This window comes from Durio zibethinus, chromosome 26 (genome assembly GCF_047325235.1).
Source record: "Durio zibethinus cultivar Kanyao isolate XHJ-2024 chromosome 26, ASM4732523v1, whole genome shotgun sequence".
NCBI lineage: Eukaryota > Viridiplantae > Streptophyta > Magnoliopsida > Malvales > Malvaceae > Durio > Durio zibethinus.
In genome coordinates, this window is record NC_143187.1 from 11,883,627 (window position 1) to 11,896,739 (window position 13,113).

The 13,113-nt window shown below is 28.2% G+C and overlaps 1 protein-coding gene across 2 annotated transcripts; it reads left to right on the forward strand.

Moving 5' to 3' along the window:
* The first annotated feature begins 1,357 nt into the window (after positions 1–1,357).
* Positions 1,358–5,209, forward strand: LOC111275170 (beta-glucosidase 46-like). 2 transcript variants are annotated; one of them, XM_089754971.1, is made up of 12 exons: positions 1,358–1,618; positions 1,725–1,791; positions 1,884–1,942; positions 2,787–2,862; positions 2,955–3,029; positions 3,152–3,239; positions 3,342–3,594; positions 3,754–3,869; positions 3,953–4,208; positions 4,298–4,400; positions 4,489–4,559; positions 4,758–4,978. In XM_089754971.1, the coding sequence occupies exons 1-12, from the start codon at positions 1,484–1,486 to the stop codon at positions 4,833–4,835; spliced, it is 1,377 nt and encodes a 458-aa protein (XP_089611097.1). In that variant the 5' UTR covers positions 1,358–1,483; the 3' UTR covers positions 4,836–4,978. The 2 variants fall into 2 exon arrangements, with proteins under 2 accessions (XP_089611097.1, XP_022716071.2); XM_022860336.2 differs by having other exon boundaries at positions 1,360–1,618; positions 4,489–4,597; positions 4,758–5,209.
* The last annotated feature ends 7,904 nt before the right edge of the window (positions 5,210–13,113 follow it).

Sequence of the window (13,113 nt, forward strand, 5' to 3'; positions counted from 1 at the left end):
AACTAGTGAAAAAAAAAGAAAAAAAGAAGGGGTAACGTGAACAATCTCACAGTTTTCCATTCTCTACAAAATTCATTGTATGGATTAAAGAATCTAGATCATGTTCAACAGCCTGAAGCCATGTGTTCTATCAAATACGAATCAAGTGTTGGTCAGAAATTTCATTTTTATGGATGGTTAGGGGCCATTCGTCAGTTATATTATCAAATTCAGCTGGTTGAAAGAGGAACTTCATTCAGTGTATTCACAGCTTGGAATGTACAGGCAGCAATGTCATCGGATTTCTTCAGTTTCTGATCATGGTGTGCCTTCACTGTTAGAACTAGGCATGCCACCGCCTAGTAGTAACGCTCTCCATCTCTTCAATCAAGTTCCACAGCATTCTTTGCTTTTAATTTATATTTTCCCTGATTTCCAATTCAAAATATTAGCAATTCTAATTATTCAGCAAAAGCTGAAAAACTGCTGACCGATTACAATCAACAGATTGCACACCAGGCCAAAGCTGGGCTTTAATTAAAGGCTCAACCCAATGTTGCATTGAAAGGGATGCAGCCATGTCTGGACAAATGTAGTTCTCAAAGGGCATACTAATGTTCTTAAAATATGGACTCATCCTTTTCTGCTGTAATAATTGCATATTATTGTCAAACAGTATGATGCTTTTACATCTTTATCAATCTACAATTTGCATTATTGACCAGTTTTTTTCGAATCTTTCAAGTTCCACTAATGTTGATTAAAACAGAGCAGAAAAAAGCCTTCTGGATGTGCAACTAACTCATATCATGATTATGGGGGACTTAATTGCTGCTTGGACTAAATGATTCTGGATTCCAGGAGACAATGATGAATGAACCGTCGATTTGATACATAATTTAACCCTTCTTCGTTTATGCCTGATAGATTAATTAGGGAAACCAATTTCAATGGGATTGATGTGGTTCTTGAGTAAATATTATCCACTAATATTCAAACGATTTTTGAGGAAAAAAAATTTTAATTGATGCTTAGGAATATTGGTTTAGATAATATTTTAAAATAAAAAATTTATGATTAATATATTTTTATTAAATTTAATAAAAATAATTTATTAAATATAATTTTTTAAAACAATATTTTAACTCATCTTAATATGTATTTATATACACCGTTAATCATACTCTTCAACTATAATCAATTGTACGTGCCACAGATTTTATTTGCCCACTTTTTATTTTGTCAATTTAATTGTTTTATTCCCTCTTTGTTTTCTCGTTCGTTAAATCACATCAACCCTCTCACCGATGCATAATTGGATCCCTTTTTTTTTTCCAATAGTGTTGCACCATTATTGGTTGTTTGTTCAACTCAACACCTTATTTAGTTCCATACCTTATGATCTTAGTCCAACTGTGTGACTACATAAATTTCTCCTCCTGGCTCCTGCATAAGTCACTTCGGACCTGAAAGTTTCTTTAGTGACTTCTCATGCTTTCTTGTAATGGAGCTCTCACTCTTTGTGTTAGAGATATGTTTCTCAATTATAGTGTTGCTATGTAATCCAGTCTCTCTAAAGTCGGATGCATCACTTTTCCCGAGTGACTTCCTCTTTGGAACATCCTCTTCATCTTATCAGGTTTGGTTTTTTCCTTTTATCTGTGTCTCTCTCACTTACAGTTCAAAATCAATTTGTTCTTGTCAAAAATGGATTGTCAATTCTGTTTCTGACATACTTTTGCCAGTTTGAAGGAGCTTTCTTGAGTGATGGCAAAGGCCTTAACAATTGGGACGTATTTACTCATAAGCCTGGTAAGATTGCTTATATTATACAAGTTCGGTACCCCTGTCTTCTATGTTTTTGTTTCTTTGGTGCTCAAAACAGTTTTGTGGACTTGTTACAGGTAATATTATGGATGGAAGTAATGGAGATATTGCTGTTGATCATTACCATCGATATCTGGTAATGACTGCACAACCATGTATAACAATTGAAGTTTCAAAATTGACTGCACTTTTCTTCGAATATATAGCATGTTTAGTTTAGAAAGAACCATGAAATTGATTTCTATGAATGTTCTTTAAAAAACACTCTTTTATGGCGAAGTCATCAATATGCGGTTTAGGTTTATGTCAAAATCAGATGAGACTCTTATACACAAAAACACGCACACAAAAAAAGAGGCACAATGTGTTTGGCATGCATGCTCTTACAGATAGCATGTGTTTCATAAGTTTAATCTTCTACACTAATCATGGACATGATTAAAGATGGTATGCTCATAAAAAAATGTATGTTCTATAAATTGATTAATGTGTTGGAAGTAGACACGATAACATGACCCACAATAAGGATTTGCCTAATCCTATGGTGGTTGGATTCGAAAATTTTGAGGCCCACTTGTTTTTGTCCTTTGGTTTGAAGTTCCGATGGGTTTGTATTATTCCAATCGTCTGTTTCTAGGTGAAAAATTTGCTAATTGATGCATTTCAGCCTGTTTTTTTCCCCGCTAAAGGTAAATGCATTTGTGCTGATTTGATAAAAGAAAAAGTAGACCCTATGCCCAGATTATTATGTCAGGCAAACTTTAGAAATCTTTAAGGGGATGGAAATCTTTGATTTAACAACAAAGACGAACAAATTGCAAGTCAGAAATCTAAAAAGGAATCAGTCTGTATATGATTCTGTTACCAATATTATCATCATTGGTTTAATAATGATATTTTTGCTGACTAATGAAAAAGAGAATTTCTCAGTTCAAAAGATGGGAAAGGTGATTTTCTTACCCCTAACGGTTTTGAAACAGGAAGATTTGGATCTCATGAATCACATTGGAGTCAATAGCTATCGTTTCTCCATTTCATGGGCAAGAATCCTACCCAGTGAGTTTTATTTCTTCAAAATAAATGAGTCTGATATGATTGTGATGCTGTTTTTCCAGTCTCTCACTCAATCTCAAAATTGACCTATACAGAGGGAAGATTTGGAAGTGTTAATAAGGCTGGCATCAATTTTTATAACAAGCTCATAAACGCTCTTCTCCTTAAAGGTCGCTCTTTAGTTCTCCTACTTTAAAAAGGACAGAATTGATAAAAGGGACTATATTTAATCATCAATTCCATGATTCAAATACAAATGGCAACAAAATAATTTTAATTTCTTCTGTCTCAGGAATCCAACCCTTCGTGTCATTGACTCATTATGACATTCCTCAAGAACTTGAAAATAGATATGAGGCGTGGCTAAGTCCCCAAGTGCAGTAAGTGACAATTAATCTCTTACAATCCCTTGTCTTGTAATTGTATTTTCATCTAACTTATTTGGGGACTGGCTGCCACTAATATAGATTAAATATTTTCAGGGAAGATTTCAAGTATTATGCAGATATATGTTTCAAATATTTTGGAGACAGAGTGAAGTATTGGACTACCTTCAATGAACCTAATGTTGTAGCAATCCGTGGTTATAGATCAGGGATTTACCCACCTTCTCGTTGTTCAAGCTCATTTGGGAATTGTAGTAGTGGGGATTCTGAGAAAGAGCCTTTTATTGCAGCTCACAACATGATCTTGTCACATGCTGCTGCCGTTGATATTTACAGAACCAAATACCAGGTAAGGAAAAAAAATAACCCCTAGTTCTAAGTTCTAATACTAAGTCTTTTCCGTATTCTTTGCTACTTTTACTTGATCCAAAACTCATATCTAGAGTAAACAAGGAGGAGCATTAAAGAATGCTGTAGAAAACCATAATATTTCTTTGCAATTATCTAGAAACAACAAGGAGGAAGCATTGGAATTGTTATGAACGCCATCTGGTATGAACCTATCAGCAACTCCCTAAAAGACAAACAAGCAGCTGAGAGAGCTCAAGCTTTCTACATGAACTGGTATGAACTATGAACTAATAGTCAGATATGTAGACAAATTCAGAATCAGGACTTGCTCTGACTCTCTAGAAATTTTACCGCAGGTTCTTACATCCAATCATAATGGGTAAATATCCTGCAGAAATGCAAGAAATTCTAGCGTCCAATTTGCCTGTATTCTCAAATCATGATCAGGAGAAGCTGAAGAGTGGACTGGATTTTATTGGTGTTAATCACTATACCTCTTTCTACATAAGGGACTGCATGTTTTCTCTGTGTGAACAAGGACCAGGAAGTTCTAAGACAGAAGGCTTCGCCTTAAGAACTGCAAATAAGGATGGGGTCCTCATAGGTGAATCGGTATGTAGCTTCTACATATCTGCCACCATCAACAAACCTCTAACTTTTCTTTTCTGGAAAATTATTTAATTTTGCTTTTGTGCATATAGACTGCAGTTGACTGGCTATATGTTTATCCTCAAGGAATGGATAAGATAATAACATACATAAAAGAGCGGTACAATAACATACCAATGTTCATTACAGAAAATGGTGAGTTGAAACAGAACCCAAAGTGTTACCATTGGCATTGAGTCATTAGTTTTGTACAATTTCTTTAATTATGGTCCTGGTCTTGTAGGGTTTGGTGACAACGACAAGCGGGATGGCCTGATTGAAGAGTCCCTCAATGATGTCAATAGAGTGGAATACGTAAGTGTCTACTTGGATGCCCTAGCAGCTGCTTTGAGGTACAAACCTTATCCGTATCTCAATACCTTACAAACTTGGAAGTACAAATGTGAGACGCTGAAGAGTTGCCAACAAACCCAGGACTTGAGATGGTTTGAATATTATTATGGAATTTAGACTATATTTTCTGATTGAAGCTTTGTTTTATCAAATAACCAGGAAAGGAGCAGACGTACGAGGGTACTTTTTATGGTCCTTGTTGGACAATTTCGAATGGACATCAGGATTTACAATTAGGTTTGGCCTCCACCATGTTGATTATACCACTCTCAAGAGAACCCCAAGAGGATCGGTAATTTGGTACAAACAGTTCATTAGAAACCATACTACTACCCACCAAATTTTAATGCCTAAACATGATCCAGGGAGTCAAAGACAATATTTCAAAACCATCTAATATCTTGTTCAAATGTCTATTAAAGATTAAAACTGGGCAGGGGAGTTCTACCTTGTTTGGAATGGATTCATGGAACCATTGCTGCGAATTTCGTCTGTCTCTCCTTCAGGCTTTAGTGTTCTAAGTTTAATGTCATGTAATTAGAATTGCTCCACAACCAATAAAATGTTAAGCCCCAAAAAGTGACATGAGATGATGGATTTATGACTGCTGATTTCAGATCTCTGTAAATTACTTATTGGAAGTGTAATGTCGACTATTAGCATCCGTGATTAGTGCTTGGGTGATTTTACTCATCCGCAGGAGTAATGGTGGTGGATGCTCAAGAACACAAAGATAATATGCAATAGCCGAAAAGATTATATTCGCTCATCTAATTTACTTATTTTATATATTCACATAATATATAAATTTTTAAAATTTTAATACTTTTTACTTAAATTTTTAAAATAAAAATAAGTTTTATAAAATCAATTATGAAATAAGTGCACGTAACATTGTCATTTTCACATTCATTTTTCAACCACATCATCGCCGTCGCTATTTCACCAAAGGCCATCAGGAACTATTCAACTGAAAAGCCGAGGTCTTCCTCGAGTCATAATTATGCAATTCAACCATAATAAGTGCAGTGGCCCAAAACATCAATCATGCATAAACTATGACAACTAGAAGTAGCGCGGGTTAAATTTTTTATTTATAATAAATAATGTTAAAGATAAATTTAATAAATTAATGGGTCTATTTTTATTTATAATAATTTTAATAAATATAATGATCAATGAAATTTTGTCAATTAATCTGTGAATAATGTGTTCATTTTGGCATTTTATATAACAAATTAAATTAAAATCTACTCTTTCAATTTTTTCTTTTCACATACAGTTAAAAAATAAAATTAAAAATTAAATAAAACAAAACAAAAAAAAAAAAAGAAAAGGAATAAAAGGCCTCAAAATAAAAGCAAAAAAGAGAATCAAATTGAGATGCTATATGGATTTTCAGAAAAGAATCAAGCTTGAAATATTAATAAAGAAATTTTCTACTTGCTAAATCATTTTTTTTTAGTATTGAAATTAATTAAAGAATTAGTCTTAACCATGAAAGATTCTTAAGAAACACTCTATCTTCTATATAAATTGTGCATATGTACCATTGTTTTTGGGTGTGCACATATTATTTCCTGCTTTTCTTATTTTCTTTTTCTTTTTTTAGATTTTTTTGTTTTTGTATTATATTTAATAAAAATGTTTTTAAATTATAAAAAAAATTACATTTTTAAAAATTTAAAATTTTTGGTGTGTGGGACTCACTTGTATCAAAATTTTCATTTTATATTTTTTACTCTTTTTCATTTTTAATTTTTAAAAATATTTAATAAATATTTTTTATTTTTAAATTTTTTGTGAGACTCACTTGTTAGCAAGGGTATTTCACCTATTTATTTTTATTTGTTTTATTTTTTACATATTTAATAAATAAATTTTTAAAATTTATTTTTTTGTAAGCCCTATTTGATGTTAAAGGTGTATAAGGTGTGAAGCTATTTTATTCTTTTTTCACTTTTCACTTTTCACGGTTCACTTTTTTTCTTCTTTTTTCTTTTCTTTTTCCTTTCTTATATTTAACAAATATTTTTAAAATTTTAAAATTTTTAATATAAGGCTCATTTGATATTATTATTATTAAAAGTATTTATATATTTTTTTATCTTTATAATTTAATAATTTTAAAAAATAAACATTAACAAAAGTGTCGACATCACATTCGAAGTAGATTTTTTTGGACTTTTCTTTTTTTTTTTTATTGTTTTAAATCAATGATATAAATATTTTAATAAACTTATTATTGCTAATATGGAGTGGCAACTAGTATTTAATGGGTTAAATTCATCCAGATCCAATAGATGCATTTATTTTAAAAATTTAGGAACAAATCAATTTTTTTCAAAAATCAAGGTTAAGTTAGATATGAGTTTAGGTTATTTTCTTCCTCCCGGATATATATAAATATATGTTTTATTATTTATTTAATTTTATATTTATGTATATTTATGTATATTAATAAAATTGTTATTTAATATCCTAATTTAATAAATTTATGTGTCATCCTCGTTTTGCTTTCTTTTCTTTTTTTTTTTCTTTTTTCCATTTCTTTTGTTTTAAATATTTTTTTATTCTTTTTAAGTTGAATAAATTTTTTGAGAAAAAAGGTCAATAAATATAAGGATAACAAAACAACTCAAATTTCATGAGTTTCTATTCGACTTAAACCAATATGTGTATGGTTTTAAGAAAATCGAGATCATATCTAGATTTTTTTTCAAATCAGGGTTGAGATAAAAGAGGGTTTAGGATTTTCTATCTTGTCCCGAGTATATATATAAAATTATACTTTAATTATTTAATTCATTTTATATTTATATATTATTATATTAATAAAATCATTATTTAATATCTTAAATTAATAAAAAAAAATATTTTATTTATACGTAATTAAGGTTGAATCCATTTATCTATCCATTATATAAATTTTATTCATTTTTACTTTTATTTGACCTTTATTTAAGGTAACGCCTTGTATTTTTTTTTAACTTTTTATCTTTCTTTTTCTTTTTTTAATTTTTTTAATTTTTTCTTTTAATTTGGATAAATTTGTTAAAAAAACCCAATTTAAATGTTTACATGGCACCTCAATTTGGTTTTTTCTTTTTCTAATTATATAAATTTTACAATAAAAGAGCCAATAAGTAGGGATGACAAAATAATTCGTATCCATGGATTTCAATCCCATTCGATCTAATACTTTTTGTCTTTTTTTTTTGTTTTTTTGAGAAAATTTTTGTAAGAGAATAATGTAAATGGAGCTATCCATATAGCACTTCATTTATTAATTTCATTCCATATTTTTTGTTTTATCTTTGTGGTTTTTACTTAGATTAATTTTTTAGCAAAATAAGCTAGTTAATAAGGATAGCAAAACAATTAGTATCCTATAGGTTTTTATCTGCCTCAATTTGGATCATTTTTGTAAAATTCGGTATTGAGTCAATATGGGTCAGTTTTTTAAAGAAAGCAAGGACAAGTTAAAAGCAATTTAAGTTGCTCTAACCTAAGCTACCTCATGATATATATAAAGTATATATTTTATTATATATTAAAATTTAGATTTATATATAAGTATTATATTAATAAAGTTATTATTTTATATTAAAATATTAATATTTTAAATTCAATTTGAATGTCAACATAACACTTCAATAATCTCTCTTTTTTTCTTTTTTTTGTTTATATTTTTCCTTTTTATTGGTTTTCTTTTTTAGATTTTTAACTAATAAAATATTATTTAATATATTAATTTTTTTAAAAATAATATTTTAAGCTCAATTCGTATGTCCATATAATACTACAATAAACTTTTTTCCTTTTGTTTTTCAAAATTTTTTTCTATTTTTATTTTTTTAATTAAATTAATCATGTTAAAAAATGAGGCTAAAGAAGATGTCCATATGATACTTTTATTTAACTTTTTTCTTTTTCATCTTTTTTTTTTATTTTTTTTAATGAGATAAATTTTGTAATAAAAGATGTTGATTGATAAAATTGTCAAAACAATATGTATTCTACAAATTTCAACCCATTTTGATCCAAGAGGAAATAACTTTTTTTAATTGGGTAAAGTTAGGATGGTTAGAGTTTTTTTTATAAGATACAAGATTGAGGTAGAAGTGTGTTTAAGATACTTTGTCTCAACTCATATCGAGGTATATATAAAAGTATATATTTTATTATTAATTTAATTTTATATTTATTTATATGTATTATATTAATAAAGTTATTATTCAATATTTTAATTTAAAAAATTAATATTTTAAACTTAATGAGAGTGTCAATGTGGCATTATTTATGAGCTCTTTTTTATTTTTAATTTTTTGTTCCATTTTACTTTTTTTGATTTTTTGTATTATATTTTTATTAGATATATTTTATGAGAATAAAAAATTAATTTAGATATCAATGTGTCATCCTTATTTATTTTTTAAATCTTTCATCTTTTTTAATTAAATAATTTTTTTAAAAAAATCGATAAATAAAAATGATAAAACAAAAAAATTAACCATAGTAATGTACGAATATCTAGGGCAGTAAATGAACCGAACTGAGCCAAGTATCCTCCTGTTCAAGTTTAGTTCGGTTAGTAATAAACGAGCTTATAAATAAATGAGCTCTTAACAAACTCCACAATATATTTTCGAGCTTAGTTTACCTATTTTCAACGAGTTTTAGCCGAACACAAACGAGCTCCAGCTTTAAGTTCCAAATTTGAACATTTAGCTCATTATTGCAAAAAAACCCCACTATTCACAACTAACAGCTGATTTTGTTAAACAAATGATCAGTGGATTGTAAGAATTTATAGGCTTTACTCATATCTTGTCTTAGTTCTTAAGCAATGTGGGATTCATTTAAATTAACAAAAGTCTAGCAGATGAAAAAGATAGGAATATGTAAGCTTTACCCATCCCTTATTTTGGTTCATAATCGATATGGGGTCATTCAAAGCGTTTATGGTAAAAAACGCTTTCAAAAATCCAATTCAATTTTTATGATGTGATTATTTAAGGCGTTTTTACCAAAAACACCTTAAAATAATCCCTAATTTTAAAGGTTTAAAGTTTAGGGTTTAATGGATTATTCAAGGCATTTTTTGAGTAAAGACGCATTGAATAATCCCTAATAAAATTTTGAAAGAGATTATTCAATACGCTTTTGGCTAGAAATACTTTGAATAATTTCTTATAAAAAATTTAATGAAGTTATTTAAGGCGTTTATAGCAAAAAAACATTTTGAATAATCTCCAATTTTTATGGTTTAGGGTTTAAGATTTAAAAGATTATTCAAGGCGTTTTCTGAGAAAAACTCCTTGAATAATCCAAAAAATTTTTTGGAAGGGATTATTTAAGGCGTTTTTAGCCAAAAACACCTTGAATAATCCCTAAGTAAAAAAATTAAAAGGGATTATTGAATGCATTTTTAGCTAAAAACAACTTGAATATTACTTTACAAAAAATTTAATAGAGTTATTCATGGCCAAAAATACTTTTAATAATCCATTTCAATTTTTATGACTTGATTATTCAATGCATTTTTGGCAAAAACGCTTTAAATAATCTCTAATTTTTAAGGTTTAGGGTTTAAGGAATTATTCAATGCATTTTTTAGCCAAAAATGCTATGAATAATAATAAAAAAAAGGAAATGAGATTATTCAAGGTGTTTTCTAAGCAAAAACGCATTGAATAATCTCAAAAAAAAAAAATTGAAGGGGATTATTCAAAGTATTTTTAGTCAAAAATACTTTAAATAATTTTTTAATAAAAAAATTAAAAGTTAATGATCAAATTTATTCACAAACATTAAACAAGTTTGTTCACGAATATAAACGAACCGAATAAATCGTTATTCATATTCAATTCGTTTAACAAATTAACATAAAAATATTATTTAATATCATTTATTAAACTTAATAAATGAACATAAATGAATAAAAACTAAATACATTCATAAATAATTTATCAAAAACTTTATTTATTTACGCATTTACGAATATCCACCTAATCCTATATAAATGCTACGATTTTTGGCAACGCTATTCATTAAACTCATTGCCCTTCCTTGTTTGCTTTTTTTTGTTTTTATATATTTTATTATAAAAAACCCTTTTAATAAGGAGGATTTTAGAGCTTTTTCTTTCTATGAGATTTTTTTTACATTTTACTTTATTTATATTTTTTATAATTTTCTTTAAAGACCCATTATTTTTTAATGGAGTCCACTTTTTTCTTTTGTCTTTTCAAAACTCTTTTTTTTTATGTATTTTTTTTTCAATAGGGCCCATTATTTTGTGAGACCCACCTTTTGTTTTGTTTTATTTTTAAATTTTACTTTATACATATATATATATTATGTTTTTATGTTTTTTATATTTTCTATAAAAAAAAATCTATCACAACATATAAAATGCTATCCCTAATCTACATTAACAGCACAAGTTAACAATGTCTTAAAAAAATTGCATACGCAATTTTGGAACAAATCAAATTCAGAAGCTCTTGGAACCTGGATGGGTGGTTTTATTGTTGAAAAAAACAATATTGAGACCCAAAAGCTAAACAAACAATAGTGAAAAAAAAAATGAAAGAGAAGGGAAAGTAAAAGAATCCCAGCCTATATAAGCTAATCTTCGTTCACTTCTTTTTACTATATTTTGAACCTGATGTGCTGTCAAGGAGTCTCAGAGCTTTTTCTTCTACCTGGGTCTTTGGGCTCATATCAACAATTTAAGGGAAAAGAATAGCTTTCAAAAGATGGATTGATTGCAATAGGGAATTAATTGGCTTTCTCGAATTTTTTTGGTATTAGATCTCTTTAATTTGTATTGTTATAATCTGATTTTACATGCAATGATTTTGATCATGTTTTTATTTATGTTTTTTTTCTCCCAATTGTCTTTTTTGTTTATCGTTGTCATTCGATAAAGTCAACATATCAAAGTGTTTAGAAACAAGTTGAGATAGTCTTGTGTTTTTGTTGATAGGTTTTATGTTGCAACAGAACCTCAACATTCAGTGGCTGTTAAAGTGAATGAACAAATGGGGACCAAAAGAGGGTACACATTTATTCAAAGCCAATAGGGCTTAGTTATTGAAATTTTTGTTGCTTTGTGTAATGGTGATGGCTTTTTTTAGCATTTGGATCTCCAAAAAAAAAAGTGTAGACACCTTAATTTGTCCGGACCTAAGTTCATTGAGCCTGGTTCAATAGGGGTTGGGCCTAAGTTCATTGGGCTTAGCTCAGATCTAGTCCAAATAAGGCAAAATGGGCCCATTATTATTATTATTATTATTATTATTATTATTATTATTATTATTATTATTATTTATTTTGTTCTGAATTTTGTTTTAATTATTATTATTTTTTATATATAATTTTTTGTTTTAGAAAAAAAGTTTTTACTGTGAATTTGGGGGGTTGGTAAGGTTTGAATTGGATTCAAAGATTGAATCACAATCACAGAAAAAATTGAGATTGATAAAAAATTCTTCTGATCAATCCTTATAAATAAACACTAAAACACAAATAAGAACACACGAAACAAAAGAAAATAGAAACAAAAAAAAAAGGTTATAGAGGGTAAAAATAGTTTTATATTTTTTAAGAATTTTTTGAATTTTTGGGTTTTTTTTCTGGAAAATTTTTAAAAAAATTTCAGAATTCGATCAATTTTTTGACGAATTTTCCATCCAACTTTGAATTTTTCAACGAGATTTTCCAATTTTCGACGTGTTTTTAAAGATTTCGGTAAAACATTCAATCGAATTTTGAATTTTTTTTAGAGAGAAAAAAGAGAAAAAGAAGGGAAGAGAGAGAAAAGGGAAGAGAAATTTGAAGAAAGATTGGGCTTCAACCTTTTCATACCCATGTAAAATGATGTTGTTTTAGCGTTAATAAGTCCTTAAGATCCATGCATTTCTGCTTGGGCCAACCCGACCCGATCGTGACCTGATTCACTAACCCGCATGCCAGTTAATCCCTGAAGCTGAGCCGAGCTGAGCCATATCTTTCCAGCCGAGTCCACGAGCCACTTTTTGTTTCTGCAGCCAAGCTATTCCAAATTCCCAGTGGAGCCGCTTTTGAATTTTTTTTGGTTTTTTCTTATTTATTTAAGTATTTTATCTATGTATTTGTTTTTTTTCCTATAATATTTTTTTCTTTTCTATTAAATTAAATAAAAGTAATAAAAATAAAATTTTGAGAATAAATATTAATTATCCAATAATGAAATTTATGAAAATTTCAAATGATAAATTCTATAAAATTCTTAGGTGAGAAATTTTGTCTAAATTTATCCCAAATGATGGAATAATTTAGTTAAAGTTTCAATAACAATAATTAATATTTATTTTCAAATAAAAATTAAAAAAATGAAAAAACATAAAAATAATAAAATTTTTGGAATTAAATACAAATTATCCTAGGATGAGATTCTTAAAAATTTCAAATGGTAAATTTCTAAGAAATCGCTAGGTGAGAAATTTTTTTTAAATTTAGCCCAAAT